The sequence below is a fragment of the Panthera tigris genome, chromosome B2, assembly GCF_018350195.1.
Source record: "Panthera tigris isolate Pti1 chromosome B2, P.tigris_Pti1_mat1.1, whole genome shotgun sequence".
NCBI classification, from domain to species: Eukaryota; Metazoa; Chordata; class Mammalia; order Carnivora; family Felidae; genus Panthera; species Panthera tigris.
Window position 1 is genome coordinate 44187448 of NC_056664.1, and position 26962 is coordinate 44214409.

General features: G+C 38.3%; 1 protein-coding gene across 2 annotated transcripts in view; it reads right to left on the reverse strand.

Moving 5' to 3' along the window:
- LOC102970914 (24-hydroxycholesterol 7-alpha-hydroxylase) overlaps positions 1-26962 on the reverse strand; it is a 93627-nt gene that overhangs the window by 24431 nt on the left and 42234 nt on the right. For both annotated transcript variants that reach the window (XM_042986501.1, XM_007085109.3), the window contains one exon: positions 9280-9413. In XM_042986501.1, the coding sequence (XP_042842435.1) occupies positions 9280-9413 (134 nt within the window). The remainder of the gene's footprint in view (positions 1-9279; positions 9414-26962) is intronic.

Here is a 26962-nt window from a genome sequence, read left to right on the forward strand (position 1 = left end):
GTCTTTTTATAGTAGCAGGGAGTGGCATATGGGAATGGGTCATCATTTTTTAACCAGAGAGAAACCCTGTTAGCTCCACTGGGGACTGAATATTGCTTAAGGTTTGGCCACTGCAGTACTAAGTGCTGAGAGAGCTCCCAAACAAGGAAGAGAGAGGGGATTTCACTGGTGTCCTCTTACCATTTTTAAAGTAGGAAAAGACTTAGGAGATCTCAAGCCTATCTGTTCCTTCTACCTCTGGCGGAACTGAGGTTAGAGTGGTCATGCCTGACCTCGAGATCAGCTGCAGAGGGCCTTGATGCGTGTTTGGGGGCAGGACCAGGGACAGCCCTGGGACAGGGCTCCAGGCGGGTCAACTGGTGCCCTTCCCCTCCTTACCGCATACACCTCTTTAGCGGCTGGCTGTTGACCCATGACTGTGACTTGGAGACTGACTGCCAGAGCCTACAACACGGGCTAGTAGAAGCCTTCAAATGGAATCTCAGTCACAGAATTAACGTTAGCAACAGGGAGGAGACCAGAAAGAAGTTCCTGTCACAGCAGCAAATGCCAGGCTGATGAATGGCATAAAGGAATGTGAGAGCCGGTTGAACCTCTGAGCAAAGGAACCTCTGAGCAAAAGGACATCATCGTCCCATCTAACAGTCGCTGTCATCGTCTACACGGCACATGAAGGGAAAGACCAAAAGGGAGACGAAACAGTCCTAGGACCAGAACACAGATCGCCATCAAAATCACAGCTTCTCTGTGTTGTAAAACTGTGTCTCTCAGGTAGGCAGCATTGAGCCTGGCCGGCCCCCTTCATAGGGATACTGTGAGGCCCAGTGAGCTTAATTTGCTAGCATGGAGATGGGGTTTTCTTAAAGAGGGAAGAGAAGGCAGCACTCTTTGTTGTAGCTCAAGAAGGATACTGAGAGCAAAGTGGTTGCAAAGAATGTAGAATTTTGAAGAGAAAGCAGCAGTCCTATAGAAAGGCGAAACATCCACAGGAGGGGATTTGAGGCACATACTTTCCTAGCTCTTAACCAGGAACGTGATTACGTTGCAAAAAAAAAAAAAAAAACAAAACAAAAAAGGCTAAAAATCAAAAAGTACACTCTTTTGCATGATAAAAAATGTTCTCTATCCAAATTTTGGAAAATTCAGAAAAATAGAAAAAGCGAGAAAACAACCAGAAAGCTGACAACAAAAAAACACCCATCAACCGGCTAGACTTCCCTCCAGTATTTTTACCGAGCAGTTTAGTGTTGTTGTTGTTGTTGTTGTTAAACATAGTCTTTATCCTGATGAATAGTTAATTTTGGAAACTTACGTTGTTCACCTAATATTATAGCATAAGTATTTTTTCTTTATAGTGTGGACTCATTGTGAACAGTTTTGTCTCCAATGTCTCTTTCATCTTTCATTGGGCAGATTAATCATAAATAATTTAATCATTCCCTGGGTTTTCTTTCTATAATAAATAATGCCATCAAAAGCATCTTCTTCCATGAAGCATTTTTTCACATAAAATCTTTTAACATAGATGTTCAGAAAATATAGGGCATGGACATTTTTAAAGGCTGTTAATACATTTTGCTCAACTGTTCCCTCAAATCTGGTAGCTAAATAGGTTTCTACCTATAATATTTTAGTGTCAATTTCACTGCCCTCTTCTCTGCTAATCTGACATTTAATAGGTTATTTTTGGTTACTGTATAAATCTTTATGTCTTTGTTGAGCATTTTTCCATGTTAAGTTATTTTCTTCTATGAACTTTTGTGTTCATGTTCTGTCCTCATTAATTTATGCAATATTAGTGCTTTATTTATTGATATGTGAGTTCTTTAAATATTAACATTATTTACCCCTGTTATACTTACATTAACATTTGTTCTTAATTTTTGGTTTACATTTAATTTGGATTATACTTAAAAAAATACATGTTAAATTTTGATGTGATACATTTAAATCTGTTCATCTTTGTGGTTTCATTGATGAATCCGAAGATTTGGCAGCCCTTTTTTCTCTAAAATAGTGGTTCTCAAGGGTGGCCTAGAACCTTCTGGGAGTTCTTAAGACGTTTCCAGAGGCTGTGCTAGGTCAAAAATCATACCTGGGTACAAGATTCAAAGTATAGGACAAACCAGTGGATTTTGACATAACTGAATACAATAAATTCATTGATATTTCAGATTATAACAAACTTTTAGGAAACTCCCACTGTTGCATTTCAATGAGGTATTAGAAAGCAGACATATCTGAAAAAGTTATTGAAATATTGATTCCTTTTCCAGTAACATGTCTGTGTGAGGCTGAATTTTCTTCATTTCCATCAATGGAAAGAATATATCACAACAGATTGATTCCAGACACATTTATGGGAACCCAGATGTCCTCTATTAGCAAGGCATTAGACAGATTTGCAAAATCTTAAAATAATGCTATTCTCCCACATTTTTTATGTTTTGGAAAATATAGTTATGTTTCATAAAACCATGCTATTATTTTAACATGTAGTAGGTTTCTTATTATTTTTAAATTAATTAGCAAATAAATATTATACCAATTTCTCAGTTTTAGTTTCTAATACAGCAAATATTTTTTAAATTTTTTTAATGTTCATTTTTGAGAGACAGAGATAAAGCACAAGTGGGAGAGGGGCAGAGAGACAGGGAGACACAGAATCCGAAGCAGGCTCCAGGCTCTAAGCTGTCAGCGCAGAGCGTGATGTGGAGCTCGAACTCACAAACCGTGAGATCATGACCTGAGCCGAAGTCGGACGCTTAACCAACTGAGCCACCCAGATGCCCCTCTAATACATTAAATATTGATAGATATGACTAAGATAGGTAAAAATCTTTGGGGTCTCTAATAATGCTAAGAGGATAGGGGCACCTGGGTGGCTCAGTGGGTTGAGCGTCCAACTTCAGCTCAGGTCATGATCTCACGGTTTGTGGGTTCCAGCCCCATGTCAGGTCTGTGGTGACAGCTCAGAGCCTGGAGGCTGCTTTGGATTCTGTGTCTCCCTCTCTCTCTGCCCTTCCCCTGCTGGTCTCTCTGTCTCTCAAAAATAAATAAACATAAAAAAAAAAAAAAACCAACCAATAATGCTAAGAGTATAAAGGGATCCTGAGAACAAAAAGTTTGAGAACTACTCTAAAAGTTAAAAAATACCCACTTTCTGGCCAGTCATCCCAAACTATATGTTAATCTCTTCCCTCTTCATTGATTTACGATTCACTTATTCTATATTACACTCTTGGATACAAAGGGACTTGTTTCTATGTTACCTATCCAGCCTGTTATATTGATAGTGAACATTAAGTCTGACACCACTACCATACCATTTTAACCGTTGTGGTTTTATAATATGTTTCAATACCTCGAGAAGATAATTAGTATTCTTTAATCATTCATATTTTCTAACACTTCCTTGTTTATTCTTTCCTGGGTATTCTTGAAGATTACCTGCGTACCAAAAGTATGAAACCTTAAAAACAGAGTACAGGTAGAAGTTTAAGAGTTTTGTAAAGATGATATAAGAAAGAAAAAGAAGGAAAAAAAAGAAAAGAAGGAATAAATCAAAGAAAGCAGATGGCTTATGCCCATCTTAATTTGTTCCAAAAATATAGGAAGGAATCAGTACAGGGACATAAATAAAGGAGACCATGTTCAGACTGCATTAGGAAAGAGCAATAGGAGAGCACTTCAAGCATTCACAGCAAGAAATGTGACCAGTTGCCCCACAGGGAAGAAAACACGAACTCCCACCACTACTTGATATGGATGATCCCATTCAAAGCATTTTTCATAATCCAAATTTCTGGGAACACATCGATATATTCAATAAAGACATTCCACCTGTTTTACAAAACATATGAAGCCTAGAAGGACCAAGTTGTATGAATTCATACCAAGGAAATAATTACTACTGTAAACCAGGATTTGGCCATATGGATGCCCATCTTTGCCCTGTTCGTAACAGTAAATACCCGGAAGCCATACGCATTCAGGCATAGACAGCTGATTTAGAAATCTATGTTATATCCACATATTAGATCATCATGCTGCAATTCAAAGCTTCGTAGATGTCCTCTACTGATACAGAAAACTTTTGTAACTATTACTAACATAAAAGCTGATTATGAGAAAATTAGCATAGCATGGTCCTAATTGAATTTTTAAAAATGCACAGACTACAGGAAAAAAAAATCTGAAATTATCAGAATACCAAAATGTTCAAGTGGTTATCAGACTTGTGAAATTTTAAGCAATCTTTATTCTCTTTTTTTAGTGTTTTTTATAGTTTCCTTTTTATTATTTTTTCGTTTATTTTTTAATGTTTATTTCTTTTTGAGAGAGAGAGAGAGAGACAGAGCGTGAGCAGGGGAGGGGCAGAGAGAGACGGAGTAACAGAATCTGAAGCAGGCTCCAGGCTCTGAGCTGTCAGCACAGAGCCCGACGTGGGGCTCAAACTCACAAACTGCGAGATCATGACCTGAGCCGAAGTCGGATGCTTAACCTACTGAGCCACCCAGGTGCCTCATTATGGTTTCCTTTTTAAAACTAATTACCAAGATTTGTTTATGAAATAAGAAGAAAAAGCTGTTCAAGTTGTCATTTTCAAAATTAAAGCCTCAACTTTGCAGGGAGAAGTTCACAGTGATTAGTTTATGCCTCCTAAAAGGGGAAAGGTTGTATACATTTAATTTATAAAAGAAATAGTAAGTACAGAAACAAAGGTCATATTTGTACCTTTTACAAATATTAAAAATATATTGTAGGGGTGCCTGGGTGGCTCAGTCAGCTAAACATCTGACTTCAGCTCAGGTCATGATCTCACAGTTCGTGAGTTCGAGCCCTGCATCGGGCTCTGTGCTGACAGCTCAGAGCCTGGAGCCTGCTTCAGATTCTGTGTCTCCCTTTCTTCTGCACCTCCCCTACTTGCATGGTTTCTCTCTCTTTCTCTCTCAAAAATAAGTAAACATTTAAAAATTTGAAAAAAAAAAGTTAAAACTATATTGTGAAAAATAAGGAAAAGGAGTTCTAGAACATTCTTGGAAGATAGCAGCCTAAGCACATGTCTCTGGGTTGCGTGATCAGTAAAAGAGACACCAGCAGGGCTTGGAATGAGCCTGGATCCACTGGCCCCTAGGAAGAAAGTGTGAGTTTGAGGAAGTGGAGATAAGAGATTATGATTTTTTTTTCTACAACTTCTCAAATTGTTTCAGATATCTATCACTTTTAATTAAAATTTTTTATTGAGAATCTATAATGTTGGAATTATAAAAACAGTTCAGTTTTGTAAGAGGATTGTATGCAGTGAATCATAAATGTGTTTATTCCCTTGGACCAATAATCCACTATTAAAGTATAACTCAAGAATAATCATTAAAAAAATGTACTATGGGGGCGCCTGGGTGGCTCAGTTGGTTAAGCGTCCAACTTCGGCTCAGGTCATGAGCTCACGGGTGGTGGGTTCGAGCCCTGCGTCGGGCTCTGTGCTGACAGCTCGGAGCCCGGAGCCTGCTTCGGATTCTGTGTTTCCCTCTCTCTCTGCCCCTTCCTCACTCATGCTCTGTCTCTCTCTGTCTCAAAAATAAATAAAATATTTAAAAAAAATGTACTATGCACAAAGATGCAAATAGTCTCCACATTAAAGTAACCACAAAGGAAACCAACCTAAATTCTCAAGAGTCAGGAAATAATGAAATACTTAAGCTATGAATTCAGTGGACTATTACAAGGCTATTGAGATAAATACGCAAGCGCTGGATGCATGAAAAGTGTAATAATGTTAAAAAGTGTCTAAATGGCAGATTTACACTATAATGAAACATAGGTTTCTATATTGGTGCCATACAAGGAGCATGTGAGATAGTTGTATGGCTAATGGGTCATGGGGAGTTGTATATGCTTGAGTATATACGTGTTGCATATGTTTGAACTTAGGTGTTTTTCTAGGTAAAGTTCTTGAACGAGCAAAATTGCTTTTGAAAAAATATGAGGTGTTAATGGCCACAACAAATTTATAACCTCCCTTAGTTAAGCACGACCCTGGTAAGAACATGTGGTTAAAAGCTCTTCCAAGAGCCACTTGCTTAAGGATAGAGGAGGTTTTCAGGTTGGTGAATGGAGCAGTAGAATATAGTGACTGTGTTAGTGCCAATATTGCAGCCTGACCCGCAATTAAGTCAGTTGCATGACGAAAAACAAATACATTTGTAACAACACCTTATGGTAAAATAAAAATACAAGGAAGGAAGAAATAGACTGAGTCATCTTCAAGGGTCCCCAAATGAGAAGCAAACCGAAATAAGCAAAAAACTAACATTTGTCCAGTGGAAAGCTTCCGCTCAAAGGGAAAAAAATAGGGCACAGAAGACAGATTTCAGGTGGTGGTACAGTAAAAAACAAAGGAAAAATAAGAGGATAATTAGTGTGGCAAGAGAATAGTAAGGACAAATAGTATCTATTTGAAAAAAGAAGGGTTGAGGTATAAGTATAATCAAGTTAAAAAAAAAAGTAAATGAACAGCATGATGGGGGACGAGGGATGGGGAAATGGGTGATGGGCACTGAGGAAGGCACCTGTTGGGATGAGCACTGGGCGTTGTATGTAAGTGATGAATCACGGAATCTACCCCCAAAACCAAGAACACACTATATACACTGTATGTTAGCTAACTTGACAGTGAATTATATATATTTAAAAAAAAAAAGAATGCTGAAGGTCAGGATAGCAGAAGCTAAAAAGAATACAATTTCAAAAGTGCACCATGTTGATTGGAAACTGGCATGTGCCTAAAGGTCTTTGGTTTGGGTCTGTCTGCCAGAAAACGTATTTATGTAATAGTTTAAACTTTTTCATTATAAAATTATCATGTGATGACCTCACATACTGAGCTAATGAAATAGCACAAGCTGGGTGTTAAGTTTGAGAAGGAGGGTATAGAGCAGTCATATATGAGGCAGACAGAACAATGGTCAAGGAAGTCTGAGACAGAACGTGTTGAAGTCACATAACCACACTGAAAGTTACAGAGAAGATAGTACAAAAGTAACCGGAAGAATATATCTTATTCTTCCATAGATATGATATAGATAGATATATAGATATGAAGATTCTTGTGGTTTTTTCTCCCTGTTTTAGTGAAGGGCATAGTTAGTAAAGAACTATGGGAACTAAAGAACTAAATGGGAACTTAAAAGGAGAGAGGTTCCAGGGTAAAAGGCCTGAAAAATGAGATCAGAAAGAGGAAATGCGAGAAAAAGAAAGAATTAAGGAAGAAGAAGAAAGAGAGAGAGAAAGGAGAGAGAATGGGAGAGGAAAGAAGTAAAGAAAGGAATCTGGGTGCTTATGAAAAGAGGGCAGGACAAGCATAAAACATCTTTTAAGACATTATCATGATATAGAAACCAGACAAAACAGTATGAAAGAAAGAAAGAAAGAAAGAAAGAAAGAAAGAAAGAAAGAAAGAAAGAAAGAAAGGTAGGTAAGAAAGCAGAAAACAAAACTACAGATCACTATCTCTTAGGAACTTCCAGGCAAAAAATCCTCAACAAAATATCAGTGAAACAAATTTAACAATGTATAAAAAGAATTAGACAACATGATCAAATGACATTTATTCCAGAATGTCATGCCTAGCATGACATGTCTTTCATGTCTATGAAAGGCTGGTTCAACATTCAAAAATCCATAAATGTAATCCATCACAGCAATAGGTTAAAGAAGAAAAAGCATATGATTATATCTACTGATGCAGGAAAAGCACTGGACAAACTCCAACACCCATTCATGATTAAAATTCTCAGTAAATTAGAAATAGAAGGAAATTTCCTCAACTTGATAAGAAGCATCTACCAAAAACACACCAAAAACCGAGCTTAATGGTGGAAGATTTTCCCCTTAATACTTTCCCCTTAAGGCAAGAATATCTGTTGTCGCTACTGTTATTCAACACAGTGCTGGAAGTCAGAGCCAGGGCAATAAGGCAAGAAAAAGAAATAAAAGAAATAAAATACCTACATAAAAATTCCCAAGGAATCTATAAAAACACTTGTAGGAACAAAAAGCACATTGAGTTTTGCAAAGTTGTAAGTACAAGGTGAACACACAAAAATCAACTGCGTTTCTACAAACAAGTAATGTACAATTGAGAACCAAAATTTTTTTAAATGCCACTTACAAAAGCTCCAAAATAACTGAAATATGTAGGTATAAATCTCACAAAGCATGTATGGCACCTGTATACTTAAAATAACAATCAAGATACCTACTGGCAGACAAATAACTTCTGTATTTCAGCTAATTATCTGTTAGCCAGAATATAAATAAGGTTTAACAAAAGTTCAATATAAACTATAGTACTATTCAGAGTAATAAACACATTCCTCTACTCAATTGCACCAAGTTGTTTGATTATATCTCCTCAAAGCATATCTTTTTATACTGATATTTTAAAGTAACTAATAGATTATTTAAAAGCATAAACTGTTAAAATCCCACTAAAACTAAATGCTGTAATGTATGTAAGACCAGGTAAATAAACTAGGTCTCCTTTGGGTGTAGCTGCAACTTTTATAAAATTTTGATTTTTTTTTTCTCTTTTGTCTTTCACTACTAAAAACTGTATCAAACTGTATTATTAAAAAGCTAACAAGAGTTGAGAGCTGAGTAAATGTGATCTATCTGGATAATGCAGGCCCTAAGTCAAGTCATTCTGAAAAAAAAAATATTTTGTTCTGCCTGACTGATTTGCCAAATACGGAATTAAAAGTCAGCCACACGAACATAGCTGCCATGGAGCACTTGCAAATTTTCTCCTACTTTGCTCATAGGAAGGACCTCTCTCCCTCACTCAGCTGCTGGCTGCTAATATCAGTTGCTATCATCCAGAGCTTTCCCGCTGTTTCCCTGGCTGTTGTCTGTAGTCTGAAACTACCTTCCAGTTACCCAAAGGAACTTTCCTCATACCCTCAATTCCTGAACCCATTGCTCAAGGTTACTTGCCCATTGGTTCAGCAGACTATCTAATCCACCTGCTTGACCTAAATAGGATCATATTAATTCTGATGTGGGATCACATAGCCAAAATGATCATCGAAGAGTTACATTTTAGCTAAAATAGCTGCCAACAGATAAATATTCACATTAATAAAAATGTTACGGCACAACTCTCATCCGTAACCTGTTTCCTTAATGGAACTTGAGGAATTATCTAATGACATACGGCAAAATATGTACCTTTTTTCCTTCAAAGGTTGACTATTTTAAAACCAAACCAAAGCTCACCAAAATTTGAACAGGCTTCATCACTTTTCTAGTAATGATACCAGGGGCTCTTAAACGAAGGGTTTCCAAAATGCACCATCTGATCAGTGGGAGTTTCTTCAAGTCATCCTCAGATACTTTTATCTTATCTTTACCTGTAGAGAGAATTTCAAGATTTGTTTAAAAGACCGACCTAAAGAGGCCAGAGAGTGATTTCACGGTTCACTCCTTTCTTTCTTTCTTGCCTAAATATTCCTTCCACTTAAGGAAATAGCAATAGAAGATTGGCTTCAAACGCATAAAGTAAAAGATCGGAGAAGCCACCTGGCTTGCTATTTCTGCCTCTTCCCTGCTGATTCATTTTTGGTTTTGCTTTTGATTTTTCAATCATACATTTCAGAAGGTCCAAAAAGAACATGAGGAAAGGGACAATGAGGAACATGTATTACATCTGGAATGATGAGCTCTCCCTCTAAACATAGGTGCACCAAACATTCCTAATGTAATGTGCATACCTTAGTTTATGTTTAGATTGAAGGTATCTGAAAAAGGATTGGGGTCAATCTTTCCATGACCCAAAATATAGTTGGGCCCTTTCAGTCCACTTAGACATTTTAATTAGTGGTATTTCAAATAAAATGTTTGCATTCTGAAAATTACTTGAAACAACTCAGCTTTCAATTTGTTTTGACAGTACTGGTTAATAAAAATAAAAAAACACTGTCAGTTTGATTAAGCCAAGTTGCACACTTGCTTCCCAACTGTAGTGGCAATGCATGGATAAGAGTCTCCAGCCGTGTCTTAGATTCTCGACGAATCTGGTTCTAAAGTAAACCCATTCTGCAGGACAGTTATAGGTGGGTGCTACCTGGGAAATCTGACCTGTCAGTACATCTGTAATTCCTTAGTCAGAAGCAAATCTGAAACCAGGCTTTCTAAGCTATAGTTCTACTAATACCCATAGGGACATCTATACATTCCATTCAACTTGACAGATTCTTGAGCACCAAGTAAGGGCCAGGAGTTGAGTTAGGCTCTACTAGGGTACAATAATTAAGACACTCTTGTGGGGCACCTCAGTCAGTTAAGCGTCTGACTTCGGCTCAGGTCATGATCTCACGGTTCATGAGTTCAAGTCCCTCATATGGCTCTGTACTGACAGCTCAGAGCCTGGAGCCTGGTTCGGATTCTATGTCTCCCTCTCTGCTCTCTCCCCACTCGTACTCTGTCTCTCTCTCAAAGATAAATAAACATTTAAAAAAGTTTTTTTTTTTTAAAGACATTCTTGCAATGCATTTAGTCTACTAGGAGGTAAAAGACAAGCCTATAGTTAACTGGTACACCATGCAAGTAAGGAAACTGTTCTGTGATGTGTAAAATATTCTGGTATTTTATTCTAATATAAAAGCAGGGAGGTTCAGGGGCACCTGGGTGGCTCAGTCAGATGAGCGACCAACTTCAGCTCAGGTCATGATCTCACAGTTCGTGAGTTCGAGCCCTGCGTCAGGCTCTGTGCTGACAGCTCAGAGCTTGGAGCCTGCTTCGGATTCTGTGTCTCCCTCTCTCTCTGCCCGCCCCCTCCCGCCGCCACTCATGCTCTGTCTCTCTCTGTCTCAGAAATAAATAAACATTTTATAAAAAAAGCAGGGAGGTTCATGTCTAACTAAAAGAAAAGCAAAATATTTTGAGTATCTTTGTCTACAACTATGATTATAATGAGTTCCTTGCAAAGAGTAGACTTTAATAAATAACTGCTGAATTAACAAAGGTCCAACTTCAACATGGGGAGATGGATGAATGAACAGTCCAGGCAAAGGAAAGAGGAAAAGCAAAAGGAAGACTGTACAAAGCACGGGTATGTTCGGAAAATGGCAATGGGTGTAATGGGTCCGGAAGGTGGTATAAATGTGATGGAACAGTGAGAAATCTCCATGACACCATTCTAGAAAATGTGAAGACTCGAGAATCTGGGGGCTTCCTCTCTTGGGCCAAGAAAGGATGAACCTTCCAACAATGAAATAGTGATACACAGCACTGTTCTTTACTAAGACCTTCTGCTCATTTGCTCAGACCTAAGTAACCTAATATTTAAAAAGAGACCAGTGACCTTATGGGCCATTTGTTTAACCTTCACGGACATTGTCTCACAAAACTTTTGCTTTTGCTTTTCCATAACAGGGATGGGAAAATAATAGGTATGGCTTCTGCATCTTCACAACCTAAATATCACAGTTTTTCCACATTGTGTTCTATGAAGCATTTGCAAGATGTCCAAAGTTCAAAGCAGAAAAAAACGTTTTATGGCCAACCAAATTCACAGGAAATGTTAGCATTCTCTTGGTGATTCACTGAACACGTCAGCGTATTACAGGTTTTGAGAAATCCCACAGGAGAAACAGCTATTTACGCTAACATTCCCAAACTTTTAAAAACTCCCATTACCTACACCAGCATCATCAATAGCTATTTAACCAGGACACAAAAGATAAGTAGCTATATACTGGCTATGGATACTCTCTGAGATAATCCTTCAACAAACAAACAAACAAACAAACAAACCCTGGTTTTCATTTGTTTCAGCATTACCAGCACATATCAAATGTCTCAGCTTGCATGTGGCCAAATCTTCTACAAGTAGTTACTGGGAACCAAAGGAATTATTACCATCAGAAAACTATCTTGATATGCCATGGAACAAAAATTTTACTTCTTCATACTTTCCCTGAGCTATCCCTGGACTTTCGAAGCTAATTCAGAAAAAAAAGTTAATTTAGAGAATCCACGGTCAGAATCAGAAATTTTTTATTTGAAAAAAAAAAAATGGGGGCGCCTGGGTGGCTCAGTCGGTTAAGCGGCCGACTTCTGCTCAGGTCATGATCTCACGGTCCGTGAGTTCGAGCCCCGCGTCGGGCTCTGTGCTGACAGCTCAGAGCCTGGAGCCTGTTTCGGATTCTGTGTCTCCCTCTCTCTCTGACCCTCCCCTGCTCATGCTCTGTCTCTCTCTGTCTCAAAAATAAATAAACGTTAAAAAAAAAAAATTAAAAAAAAATGGCTGAGATCATTGCCTATGCAAGAGCTATCACTACTAAATCAAGTGAGCAAATATTTATTTGGCATTTAGTGGAGAGCAAAGTGCTAACTAAGCACTGCAGGGGAAACAAGAAATTGAAGGTTTAAAGATATTACACTTAAAAAGACAACAAATTCTAAAACTGAAAAAAGGAAGGGTAAGAGCTTTGCCCAGACAGTGTTGAAATGAGGAATTCTGAGGTTCTAACTGATGAGTTTATAAATGGCACACAAACTTAGCATGGTGTCTAACATGAGGTAAGCGTTCAATATAAAGTGGTATTTATTATTGTTACCATTATTAGTGAAAATTTAGTAATAACTCTTTAGAAACCACACCTTCCTGATTGATTTTGCTCCGTAGCTAGTAAAGTGATTCTTTTCCCTGAAACCTTAGTTGGGAGATTACAGTTTGAAAGCATATCCAATACTAATTGGACACCAGGTCTGCGGAATTCTTCCAATCATTCACCCAACAGATATTTACTGAGAACCTCTTAGCAGTGTCCAAGTGCTGAGGATGAACATGAACGGAAGAACCTTGGCTCTCAAGGTACATAGTCTGATAGAAAAGGCACAGAACTAAAAGTAATTAACATGTGGTAAGTGTTACCACATCAAAATGTGCAATGTGCTACGGGGCACAGTGGTGACAGTGACCACACTGGGGTGGGTGGGGAGGGGCAGGTGTGAAGGGGATGTCAGAGAGGCTCCACAGAAGAAGTAAAATCAGAACAAAGGATTAGATACACCAAAGTAAAGGGCATGTTCACATAATAGGAATGCAGCTGGCTGGAACAGAGTTCAGTGTAGGAAGTGACAAGATCAGGGGTCCTCATTGCAGTCCCAGATTGCCCACACCAGCTGAAGCCAGAGCTAATGACAGGTGGCTCCTTTATCCAACCTCTGAATGTGCCCCAGGAGAGTCCAGGTTTCGGTTCTGGGCCTTCCTCTCTTCCCTAACTAGATTCTTTTTCTGTGGTTTTCAAACAAATATTTTTCTATAAAATATCATCAGTGGGCTGGTGAATTTTATCATCTGCCTTTGATCACCTTCCTGAGCTCCATCTTATTTTTATCCAACTGGCTTCTTGATGGCACTGCTTGCACGTCTAAAAGGCATCTTGAGGGGCACCTGGGTGGCTCAGTCAGTGGAGCGTCCAACTCTTGGTTTTGGTCCAGGCCATGATCTCACAGTTTGTGAGTTCAAGCCCTGCATCGGGCTCTGCACCAACAATGTAGAGCCTGCTTGGGATTCTGTCTCCCTCTCTCTCTCTGCCCCTCCCCTGCTCGCTGTCTATATCTCTCTCTCAAAAATAAATAAGTAAACATTAAAAAAAAGAATTAACTGAAAACTTGGTATAAGCTAGACCAGTGGTTCTCAAACATTAAGCATGCCTCAGCATCACCTGGGGGCTTGTTAGAACACAGATCACAAGGCCCTACCCTCCAAGTTTCTGATTCAGTAAGTCTGAAGTAGGGCCCAGGCATCTGCATTTCTGGTAAATTCTCAGGTGCTATTGATGTCTGCTGGCCCAGCAAACATACTCTAAGAACCACTGTGCTGGACTGAAAGAAGTAGAAGAAATTCTTGAATGTTATTAAATAATCTGGGTTTCAAACAGTTTCTATCACCAGTTTTAAAATGATCTCTTTAAGACAATGGAGGGAAACATACTAAGTGGGAAAAAATAAGATTTAAATCAGAAGTTCTGAGCAGATGCACAGCTGACCCTTGAACAATGCAGGGGTTAGGGGTGCTGACCACCCCCCTCAAACTCCAGTCAAAAATCCACCTATAACTTTTGACTTGCCAACAATTTAACTACTAATAGCCTAGTATTGACCAGAAGCCTTAATAGTAACATAAACAATTAATAGCACACATTTTATGTTATATATAATATACTGTATTCTTAGAATAAAGTAAACTAGAGAAAAGAGAATGCTAGTAAGAAAAGCATAAGGAAGCAAGAATACATTTACAATATTGTACTATATATATGATACCATAAATTTATATCATCTGTTTATGAAATGAATCATCTGTCAGTATCTATGTCAATATTGTCTCATATATTTATTCAAAAACTTCCATGTATAGTTCAGGCCAGTGTTGTTCAAGGGTCAACTGTATCAACACCAAAGTCACTCGTTTTTATTCACATGAAAGTACAAGACAGCAAAGGGGTTTTATTTCTTACTATGAACCCTAAAATGAAATAACTCCGACTGAAGTTTTAATTGGCCAGGATTTCAGAACTGGCTCAAAATTATATCATTTTTACAGCTACAAAGGTGCCGTCTTCATCAGAATCAGACTGCCAAAGTGCCTTCTGGATATCATTGACTTAAGCTTACTTGTAGCCATATATTTGGGTCCTACTCTTCTTCTCTCTTATATAAGGCCATAGTCAAGGACATGGGTTGGCAAACTATGGCCAGTAGGCTAAATCCAGCTTACCATCTGTTATTGCAAATAAAGTTTTATTGGAACACAGCAAAACTCGTTTGTTATTTATTGCCTAGGGATGTTTTCACATTACAATGGCAGAGTTGAACAGTGGTGACAGAGACCTTCTGTTCCATAAAGCTAAAACAATTTACTCTATGGTATTATACAGAAAAAGCTTGCTAATTCCTGACTAAGAAGCATCAAGGGAACAAGCTGCTTGTTTGCTCCTCATTGTACCTCCTATTGCTCAGAAGTCTACATTTTATTCCAGCATTGGAATTTTACAAGTACCATAAATTCTGTGTGACCTTTATTACACAGATCGTTTATATAACCAAGTCAAGTGGACAATGGCTAGCATAGCATCTGAATAATCCTGTAATATGTGCCTATACGCATGGAAAATATAATCTCTTGGGAAAAGAATGGTTTTTGTTTAAAAGATACTGTCGTATAATAGTCTCCAAATCACATTCATCAACAGAGGGCACATGGACACAATAATGTTAAGGAAACCAATTTTCTGGTACTTCCATATTTATTTTCTTCTAAAATGGGTCTGTCTAAGGAAAAACTGTGGCTCAGTTCTCTTTCCCTATCTCCTAACACAATCAACTTTTCCTCACTTTGTAAAAGTTTGCCTCTCGGTCATCTTGATATTCACACTGGCACATTTTCCCTGCAGTATAAAAATCTCTTGAGTGCCAAACAAAAGGGCAAGTACAGAACACATTGTACCTAAAGAAGGAGCCCTTGAAAGCAAAGTAAAGCAGACACAGAAAAGAAATATTAAAAGCAGACAGGCCTTCTTTCTTTTTTTAAATGTTTATTTATTTTTGAGAGAAAGAGAGAGAAACAGAGTGTGAGCAGGGGGAGGGCAGAGAGAGAGGGAGACAGAATCTGAAGCAGGCTCCAGGCTCTGAGCTGTCAGCACAGAGCCCGACGTGGGGCTCAAACTCACGGACCACAAGATCACGACCTGAGCCGAAGTCGGACGCTTAACCGACTGAGCAACCCAGGCACCCAAAGACAGGTCTTATCCATTTCTCCACTAGCCCTTGCACACAAACCAGATAGCTGTTTCCATGTTTGTCCATGTGTCTATCTTAAAATTAGAATTCAAAAGTGAGGGGAGCATCAGAGCAACACACATATGACACATTTATTTGAATTGAATTGAAAAAAATAGGACAGATCTTTCCCATTAGAAAACAAGCTGGATTGGCTGATGAGTTTGATAATAAGAACTGACTTTGACAATTAGGTTATAAGGCAGCCATTTTCCATAACTGAATGAACTAAATCTACAACTTTTGATATTTAAATATTTTGAACAGACTAAAATCATGCAGGCAATATACCAGGAGTAGTGTCCTTTGAAATTACTGAAGTGCAGGATAATAAATTTTACACATCAAATTAAAAATGAGGGGATCCAAAATTCTTTTAAAGTGTATTTGAGAAAAGAAAGGAAGGAAGATGGGAAGGAAGGGAGGAAGGGAGGGAGGAAGAAGGGTGGGAGGAGGAAAAAAGAAGAGAAGAAAGAAAAGGAAGAAAGGAGGAAAGAAAACTAAATCGCTGATGAATGGCATGCATTAAAAGATGAAGCCCTGTGGGACAAAGCCTGAATGTCCTTGGTCAAACAAAGGAAGAGTCTGTGGCTCTGCACAGGAAGAAGGGACTGGAATTGCTGGAGTCTTCAAGGTAAGTAAGACAAGGCTGGAGATCTGAGAGAACAGAAATGACCCAGCTACATGGCAGGTGACTGATTACCTGATAGGAAGCCCAGGAAAATTCTTCAGAGTAATGGCAGATAAGACTTGTAAGAACAGAAGAATATTCAACTTTATGTCAAGTATTCAATTTTAAGTTCTTTCTGGCTGCAACATCATTTTCTCTTTCCTTGTTCCATATTTTTAATGTTTTGCAAAGTTTGCTAAGAAATAACCTTAAGTGTACACTCAGGGAAATAAAGATCTGGGTGATGTCCAGTGAGGCAATGCAATACCAAAAAGAGGCAAAACATGCAGAAGGGAAGACAGAATGTAAATTGAGAAATCAGCAAATGCAAGAACCATGAGTCAAGAGAAAACTACAAGATATACAAGCTTCCACCTCTGCCATCTCCCTGATTCCTCCCTCCAAGGATTCCTAGAACACCGGGATGGGGTTCCAACCAATTTCACTTTTATCTTGAAAACCAAGATGGCCCCTGGCAAATGGATGTTACAAATAAATTCGCAGTGACCTACAATTCAGATTTTAAATCTTCTTTAAAAAAAAAATGTTTTCTCTTTAAAAATCTATTTAGAGAATCTACATTGGACAAACAATCCCTCTTTTTCTTTTTTCTTTTTTTTTTTTTTTTTTTGTATTTTACATTACTGTAGCTACAGGGTACAGAAAAAAAATATTTTTTCTACTTAATTGAGGATAGATGACTACCAGGGACGAGGGTTTGTATTTAAAATCAGATTTGCGTGACTCCAAAGTGACCCACCTATAATAAGACAGGCATAATTCTGGCCTAAAATGTTTGGATTCAAGGAATAGTGAAGTATTCTGAGCTCCTTTAAAATAAAAATAATAAGGGGAGCCTGGGTGGCTCAGTTGGGTAAGTGTCTGACTCACGATTTCAGCTAAGGTCATGATCTCACAGTTCATGAATTCGAGCCCGACACTGAGCTCTGTGCTAACAGTGGGGAGACCATGCTTGGGATTCTCTCTCCCTCGCTCTCTGCCCCTCCCCCACTCATGCATGTGTGCCTATGCGCACATTCTCTCTCTCAAATAAACTTAAAAAAATTTTTTTTTAAATCAAACAAAACAATGCATAAATAAAAACCTTTAAATTAAGTAACCTTATTAAACTAAGTGAACTGTAAACCGCAAAATTAGGGTGCCTGGGTGGCTTGGTCAGTTGAACATTCCTACTCCTGCTCTCAGCTCAGGTCATGATCTCATGGTTTGTGGGATCTAGCCCTGCCTTGGGCTCCATGTTGACAGCAAAGAGCTTGCTTGGGATTCTCTCTCTCCCTCTCTCTCTGCCCCTACCCCCACTCATGCTCTGTCTTTCGGTCTCAAAAATAAGTAAATATTAAAAAAAATTTTAAACATTAAAAAAGATAAAGCCTACAAATGTTTTGTATTATATCACACAGAAACAAAAGTTTGTTTTGAGTTCAAAATACTTAAAATCTAATGTGATATATCAGCTGTTGAAAGAACTTTCGAGGCCCAAGATGGAGCCACTTCTGCTCAGCGGGCTACATCAGTAACTTAGATAACTTTCACATCCCTGTAAATGCTCCACTTGATCAGAAAAACAGTATACCGTCTGCCAATCCCCAAATGCCAAGCCAGGTCTGAACTCTGTACTTATTATTTCCTTGTTTCTTTTCACCCTAGAGAAGGATGACTGTGTGGCCCTAACCAATATTTTCTATTTGTCTCTTCCTTGTTCTTTATTCTTTATCCTACAAAACCTTCCTGCCTTCCAGCCCATTTTGCAGTTCTCCAAAAGGAGACTGTCCATTTCGTGAGGTGTTAAATAAGGTTTGTTTTTATTATTGATATTGTCTTCTTTAATAACTTTTTAAACAAAAATGTACGAGAAATGTAGAGTACTCTCGGAAAATAGATATTTTGATTAGATATCTTTAGTCTCTCAAATCCCACTGTGATGCTGGACAAACAAGGTAGTATTCTGGGACTAGACAAAGGAAAAGAAAAGGAAATATGCTAAGTTTTCAAACAACATCTTTAGGTTAAAGACTTTTCTTATTATAACTCTCAGAAATGGCTCTGTACCCATACTCTGCATATTTCAATGCACATCTGTGGTTTGTTCTTCCAGCATTTTGACTCTAAAAATAGAAGACTCCACTGGAAGAATGCCAAGGTAATTATCAAAAGAGCTAGAGCCTAATGGGGACTGGGACCAGTACAGAAGACAACCAGGGAAGTTATGGGCGATTTGGGGTAAAATTCAGAAACCATCTGTTTAAGTTCTTGGCATACATGCAATAAAGGTCAAACCACATCTTAGGCCATTTGAAACCAAATAACAGAAAGGATGATTTTGCATTCAGAAACGGTAAACCATTTCTAAAATATATATGGTTTGGGGATTCCATAGGCACAATGGCAAGCATGTTATTGCACAGTGAACCATATCTGTTTAAGTATGTGTCATAGATTAGAATTCCATTACTTTAGCCATTAATTCACTCAAGATAAATTTGCTTCATATTTGTTCTACGCCAGGCCAAGCCTAGAGGCTGTTAAAGAGATAGGAAGAGAATAATACTAATTACTGATCATCTAATGTCACAAATACTTTGGACCACTTCATTTATTCCTCATAACTACCTGCCAGCTATCAAGCCTCAGAGATAATGTGTCCCCGGAGACAACCTTGGACGTGTCAGAGCGGTCTTCAAACCGATACCCACCCAGAAAGCCCTTGCCCTGGCTTACCTCGACCCACCGCTTCCCCTAGAGGAGAAAAGAGAAGGAAGGAATGAGAAAGACACAGTCACTAGTCTCCCTAAAGGATTTTGGACACAAGGACACAAAGTAATATCTGTATATAAATGACTATGATATTAGCTTCCCAAGAGAGGACTTAGGTGGCAAGGGTGTTCGTCCCCTCTTTCCTATGGCTGGAGTTTCAGCTAAGCCTGGAGGGATGAGTCGGACTCACCCAGGCAGAAAGAAAAGCAACTTAAATTCCAAAATTAATCATAAAACCATGATTTCTTGGGCTTATAAAAAGGAACATGACTCAAATAGAATCACAAAAGTGAGTTGTTCTTTGAGATGTGGCTCCTCTGTTCCTTAATATTTCAAGCCCCTTCTCCTTGCTTAGACACACACGCAAGCATCCACGCACGTGCGCACGTGCACACACACCCCCAAAACAGTAAGTAAATAAGTACAGAAAATATAAACACCCTGTTTCTATAGCTCAGGAATAATATTACGTAAAGACTTAACTAACAACTTGGAGGAAATAATCCAGAAAAGGAGGGGAACAGTAGGCATGCGCTAAGTCCTTCAGACCTTCTGAGCCATAATTCTGAGGAGTCTGATTCAGACAGTGGGACTGCAAAATGGGGTTGAAGACTGAGGGGGCTCCATGCTTCTCCACAATGAAAAGCAGGTGTATCTACTGCCCAGGGACATATGGAAAGATGACGAAAAGCAAACATAAACTTCCACAGCAATTTAAAGAGTGCATCGCTACTCATCCCACCACTTCTTTCTATACTTTTGAAAGCATGGATTCTTAGTTCTGTTTGCTTTTCTATGCTGGGAGATCCTTTACAAATGTTGTCTTTTCATATTCATAGAGCAGCTTGTTTAAAATATTTGGAGCTAAGGTGTGTGCAAAAGGTCACAGTACACATGAAGGAGGGTGGGGCTGGGATAAAAATACATGAGGTCCAGGCTGCAAAATAAAGAAACTGATCTCATAACCTTGAGCAATGATTCCCACCAAAATTTGATCAAGAAATTTGCTTCCCCAACTTCATCATAATTTGCTTAAAAACAAAAAATTAAGTAATAAAAGCTAGCATTTACTTTAGACTTATTTAGGGAAATTATACAACAGCTTTGAAAATAATACAGCATTTCTAAAACTTCTACTCAAAAATAAAAAAGCAATGACATCAATTACTGATAAAAAAAAATAAGGGTAGGAAATGAGTTTTCTCAACCAGGGACTTCTAGATAAGCTCCTGAAAAAAAATCAGTTTTTAGAGAACAGAGACAAAGCTAAAGAGAACTAATCAATAATTTACAATATTCCAAAGTGGAGAAAAACTATCTTACATCCATGCCTTCACTTCAGGAATTTTAAAAACGTCAATAGGATAAACAGTGTTCAAAAACTCAATTTTAAAAAATTATACCTCTAATTTATTCCAGAAATATTTTCTAATATTTACAAAATTGCTGTTTTCTTCCCAAAAGAAACTTATATTCACTGGGGAAAGTTTGTACATCTCAAATAGAGAGAGTAAGAGTGGATAAAATGTCCTGAAATAGTTACTATTATTCATAACAGGTTTTATATGTCAGATGACCGTGTAACAATTATCAGTGGTAAGAATGTGCTAGTACAGATTTCTGGAAATTTTTAGTGAGATGAAGATTTCTTTGTTGGCCTGTCTCCCCATGGGGAAAGCAATCCCTTTCTACACTTATCCTTTTACACTTAAAAGGAAGTATTGTGAAACTGAGCTTTCATTATTGGAAGGGAAAATTAATTTTCAGTTTTGGATAAAGATTCCAATGACTTTTCCCTTCTCCAAATATGTACCTTCCTCTCTTCCTGAGGACTGAGAGACAGTGAGACAGAGAAAGGCCTAGAACAGGAGTAGACCAGAACTGAGAAACAAAGAGTATCAAGGACAGAAAGAAGAAATGAAAGAATTAACGAGTAAAGAAGGTTGCAGAGTAAAGTTGTTTAGGCAAGCTGCAAATTATGAGGTACTTCATTATTCTGCACAGTAAGACCCAGCTTTTCCCGAATGTGGTGGATTATGTTTGGGGCTGGACCTTCTCAGGTAGTATGAGCCACAAGACTGGGCGCCACTGGTATCAGTGGGCACAGAGCACACCACAGCCAAATGTCTTTATGCAGAAAAAAATCAAGTCTAAATGAATTTCTAGAGCAGATGTGAAAGGAATAAAGGAGATTCAAAAGAGTATGTTGAGAAAGGGAAAGGCTGTTTTACTTTTCAGAAGGGAGAGGGTGATGGAGAGAGGTCACTAGGCAGGGGGACCTGGGGGATAAATCAGGGGTTCCCCTGTGTCAGAGAGCTGAGCTGTTTAAGAATCCATCTCACCATGGATGACACTCTTCTGGTCTCTAGTCCTTCCCCCTCCCCTTTTCCTTTCCTATCTTCTTGTCTCTTTCTCCTCCCTCTTGGAGAAGGATCAGATCCTTATCCATGTAGTAGGGGGTGACTCTGGATTTATGGCGTCTGAAGATATAGAATGGGAGCTTATTGGGCACCTAAAATAATTAGGAAGTAAATATGATTTTACACACACACACACACACACACACACACGCACACGAAGCAAAAAGATCAGAAAAAGATAATGAGTTAATTAAAGAAAGAGTAGAAGAGATCCCTGGAACTGAGTTATATCCTGTTGCCTCATTCAGGTATCTCACAGAAGCCCCTGGAATATGAGGAACAGGCTGAGAGAAGGAGGTCCACTCAGGGAAGCTCCTGAGGCGAGAAAATATATGCAAAAGATAAGATATCTGGACGCTTTTTGAAAATACAAAGCTTGTATTTCAAACATAACAAGCAACTATAACATATCAAGCAAACTATAAGCTTATTGTGTTGAAATCCTTCAAAAACATGATTTAAAAAGTAGGTATTCTGTGTTCTCTCTCCAATATTTCTTTAATAAAGAAAAAAAGATATAGTCTTTGGGTCTTTTTTCCTTACAAAATATTAACTTCATGACTGTCCATGTACATTACACATGTGCCTTATTATACATGTTCTGTGAGACAAAACTTTGTGAGAAAAGATTGTAAATTGGCAGAAAATTCAAGAGTGAGGTGATGGTAGATGAAAGACTATGAAGCACATAGTAGCCTACAAAGTTAAGGGCTTTTAGTTCACTGCTGTTTTCTATAAATTCTTTATAGGTGTAGTGTCTCCAAGGACTGTGCGTTTCTAGAATATTAATTCACTGCAAACGTTGATGGTTTAAAAACTTTTGCTTCAAGAATGTGAAAGAGAATTTTTAAAATGATCCTTTTCCTATATTTTTTTTAGTCTTGAAAGAAAAGATTGTGAATTTGCTTTTTTGTTGGCAAAAGGTAAACAAATAAGGGTTATGCCAATCAATTGTATCCCAACTGTGTCCTCTTTTGTTATAGCAGCTTTATAAATAAGTTTTAAAATGAGGTAGGACAAAACTGGCCTTACTAATTTATATTTCCAGTAATTGTTATTTTTATTTACACTTGTTCTTCAAAACATATTTAAGTCATTTAGTTACCCCGTTCCAAATCCATTGGAATTCTCATTAAAATTGATTAAATATATATTAACTTGAAAAGGGTTGGCATTTTCATGATATTAAACCCTTCTGTCCAGGAACATGTGTGCTTTTTTTCTTTATTTAGGTTGTTTTGTTTAAAGTATATTTTTATAAAATGTTATTAATTCCTCTATATAGGTCATGTCCTAACCCAATTTCTTTATGCAAGACAAATGCCAGTTAAATGAACAGGAAGGACAGATATAAAATGAATAGGAAGGCTTAAAAAAAAAGCAGTTTAAGGCACTGGCAGTGAATACAGATGAGAAAAGTGGATACAGATGGGAAAGCAAAGACAAAGCTGAGAGATTGTCCACAGATTCTGTGAATATGGGCACTAGGGGCTTCAGGGGTTGTCACTGGAGGCTGGCAAACCATGGCTTCACTCACCCCTTCTAGCCACCAGCTTTTTCCAAACCCCTCAGTCATTTCAGACCTTCCAGGTCTGGTTCTTGTGACTTTTCTAGCGGTAGACATGACTTTTTGGCATCTGAAGGATCTAGGATAAAATTTTATTATCAAAGAGGCACGTTCCTATCATTGGGAAAGTCAGTCTCATGCGCCCAGTCCTTGGACTCCAACTCAGCTGTGTAAGAATGGGCCTTGGGCTTGGATTACTCCTTACCAAGAATAAAGAGCCCGTACAGCCTGTGCTGGTCTTATCACCTCGTGTGGGAGTATCCTTCTTTGTGGCAGGCACAGTGAAAGTTCCTTTGTCTCTACTTAAAGCATGTGCACCATCTGACATCTGGCCGCCCCCACTGTTTTATCTGTCTTCCAAGGGGAGAGGGCACCGGTTCCTTCCACTGAGGCACAAGAGGGGTAAGCTAGGGAAAGACCCACTGCTCGGTCTCCTCTGTATGTAAGTGGAGTGTGTTCCATCCAGTGCTTTACTGCTTTGTGTTTTTCCTAAAGACTCTGATACCAAGCTGCAGAAGCATTTAGAGTCCTCCTCTGGGATCTATGACCGGCGCACGGTACTCTGCTTGACGTCTATTGAAATATTATAAGCAATAATCTTTTGGAAGTAGCCTCTGCTCAGTGACTTCAGTTCGACATTCATAACCATAGACTGGGTATGTTAAAAAGAGGCAGTGATGACAATGGATTGAGAAAGATACCAACGAATGAATGCAATGTTGCTTAGAACAGGTTATTATTAGCGAATGTAAGATCAGGAGTTGATAACTAAGGGACTGATGCTCCCCACCCTTTCTTCCATTACATGCACATATAAAAATATCCCAAATCCCATTCTATCATTTTGAGAAAAGCTTAAGGTCACTATACCAAGTCAACTATATAAGATTCTCCTCTGAAAAAAAAAACAAACAGTATTTTGTGTTATTTTCAGAAATATTTCTTTCATATATTGCAAAGAGGTTATCAGTTTCCCTACTTACTGGAATATAAAATGAAGCCTGCTTTATAATTACAGTATCTTTTTCAAGGAATAAGGGACATAGTCCAATGGATAATAAATAAAAGAGAGAGAGATGAAGTAAAGAAGACAACAGTAGGTAGATTATAAAATGTTAAATATATTTTGACCTAGAAATGCCCTTTATTTAAAAACTCTACATGATTATGAATTTTTAGATGGTGTTCTCTGGAGAGATGTCAACCCAATCTTAAGGACTTTACCTCAGTGTTTTCTAAAGGGAAAGGAAGATCATCCAAATGCCTGAATAATTCTCTAACAGAACACATGAAAAAAAGAACTTTGTCAGAATGAAAAATGTAGAGGATAAGTAAAGCGGATGAACAGTGCCCACCAAGTGAGACATGAAACACTTAATAAAATGAGAAGCGCCTGAGTGGGACCTATCTCCAAGCTTGTAAATTTGAACAGGATATCAAATGATCTATAGCTATCTCTTTCAGCCTGTTGAAGCTAGGCAATAAAAGAGAGACTGATTTCACACAAAATCTCCTGATTTAGAGTACCAGAAGATATGCAATCAGGTATTAGAGGCAGAAAATGTAGGAGGAAATGTATCCACCTGGGAAATCTATCGTGGGCCAAAAATCTTATGTTCAAGTTTCACCCTGATCTTTACAGCTAAGTGAGTGGATTGGAAAGTAACAAGTTTTGAGTTCTAAAGTGACACCATCTTGGTCGTTAAGGTCAAGGGAAAAAGAGGATAACAAAATTATATATTCAGAGTGGACTAGAACAGTTCTAGATGGGATATCCTGCATTAATAAACACTTTCTTAGGTAATCTATGTGTGTTCTTCAAGGTTGATGAATGACAAGTAGTTTGTGAGAAATTCCAGCATAACTGAATGTTTGCTGGGTCCATTCCAGTATTTATTTATTTAATTTTTTAAAGAACTTTTAGAGAGAGAATGTGATCAGGGGAGAGGAGCAGAGAGAGAGAGAGAGAGAGAGAGAGAGAGAATCTTAAACAGGCTCCATACTGAGCATGGAGCCTGCCATTCTAGTATTTAAAAAGTTGGACTAGCAAAGGAAAACAAGGCTATGCAAGAAATTTTCTGTATGATAAGTTACAGCCTCCAAAACCTCTATATTAAGTACATATTCTCAAGCAACCAGTGGAAGTGGAGAAAAAAATTTTTTTTAATTAAATAACTTACCTCTACTCATGGCTCCATTGAAGTGACCTTGGTTCTGCTACTTGACCTTTTTTCTCAATATTTTGGGCAACAAAGGGCCAAGAATCTATCACAGACACAACTTTGGCTATCAGCCATTGAGCCCTGGCAGGTTGCAGAAGGGTAATGAGAGTGAGCTTCTTCAGTTAGCTGGAGGGACTTGGGTCTTTAATATGTCATGATGGAGTCTTCCAAGAATGTTGTTATTGGTTGGCAAGATGGCATGGAGACATACTCAAGCGGAGGGAAATTGTACACATATTATAATATAGCTAAGAAGTGTACAGATGGGGTTTCAAGAATAAATGAAAATGTTTAAATGCAATGAAGTAAAACCAACGAACTATTTGTAATAATACAAACAATATGGATTTTGCCTAGAACATCACCACAGGTTCTGAACTTCATTTATCACACTGCTAATTTTTATACTTGTTTATAATTAGGGGCAGAGACAGAACCTTTTCTGACCAGTGTATGGTGAGTGTAGCCACGTGAGTCAACGTCACCATGTAATATAGCATCTGGCCACTTGGACAATGTCAGTGACCATGCATCCCCAATCAGGATCGCTGCTAAATCAGAACACAAGGGAATAAAAAAACATTATTGGTTGTTTCTGAGTAAATTTTCTCTTATATCCAAAGTCACACAACTAGTGAGCGACCAGATTGAAACTTGTAAGTCAAGTTCGTGACTCTAATCCAATGAAAATCTGGTAATGTATCTTTCACAATACACAAACAATAACTTCATGTAAGACAGGGATCATTTCTATGTAGGTGGATTTCTATTACTAATCTGGCTCCTTGTATATTAACATAAAAATTTTATTGGGGCACCTGGGTGGCTCAGTCAGTTGAGCGTCTGACTTTGGCTCAGGTCATGATCTCACAGCTTGTGGGTTCGAGCCCCACGTCAGGCTCTGTGCTGACAGCTCAGAGCCTGGAGCCTGCTTCAGATTCTGTGTTTCCCTCTCTCTCTCTGTCCCTCACCCGCTGGCACTCACTCTCCCTCTCTCTCTCTCTCTCTCTCCCTCAAAAATAAACAAACATTAAAAAAATTTTTTTTAAGTTTTATTAATTTTTCCTTTAAATAAATGCACAGTAAAACTGAATGGGAAAAAAAAGTGTTAATGCTCCCTTACATTAAAAAGAATAGGTAGATGGGGTGCCTGGGTGGCTCAGTCGGTTAAGCAACCGACTTGGCTCAGGTCATGATCTCACAGTTCATGGGTTTGAGCCCTGCATTGGGGTCTGTGCTGACAGCTTAGAGCCTGGAGCCTGCTTCAGATTCTGTGTCTCCCTCTTTCCCTGCCCCTCCTCCACTTGTGCTCTGTCTCTCTCTCAAAAATGAATAAAAGTTTTAAAAAAATTAAAAAAAAAAAGAAGGGTAGAAAGGGCCAATATAACCAGCTAAAGATTTCAACTGCATTTTTATGGGTTTTGTTTTTAAGATAGAATGACCCTCTCCTGGTGGG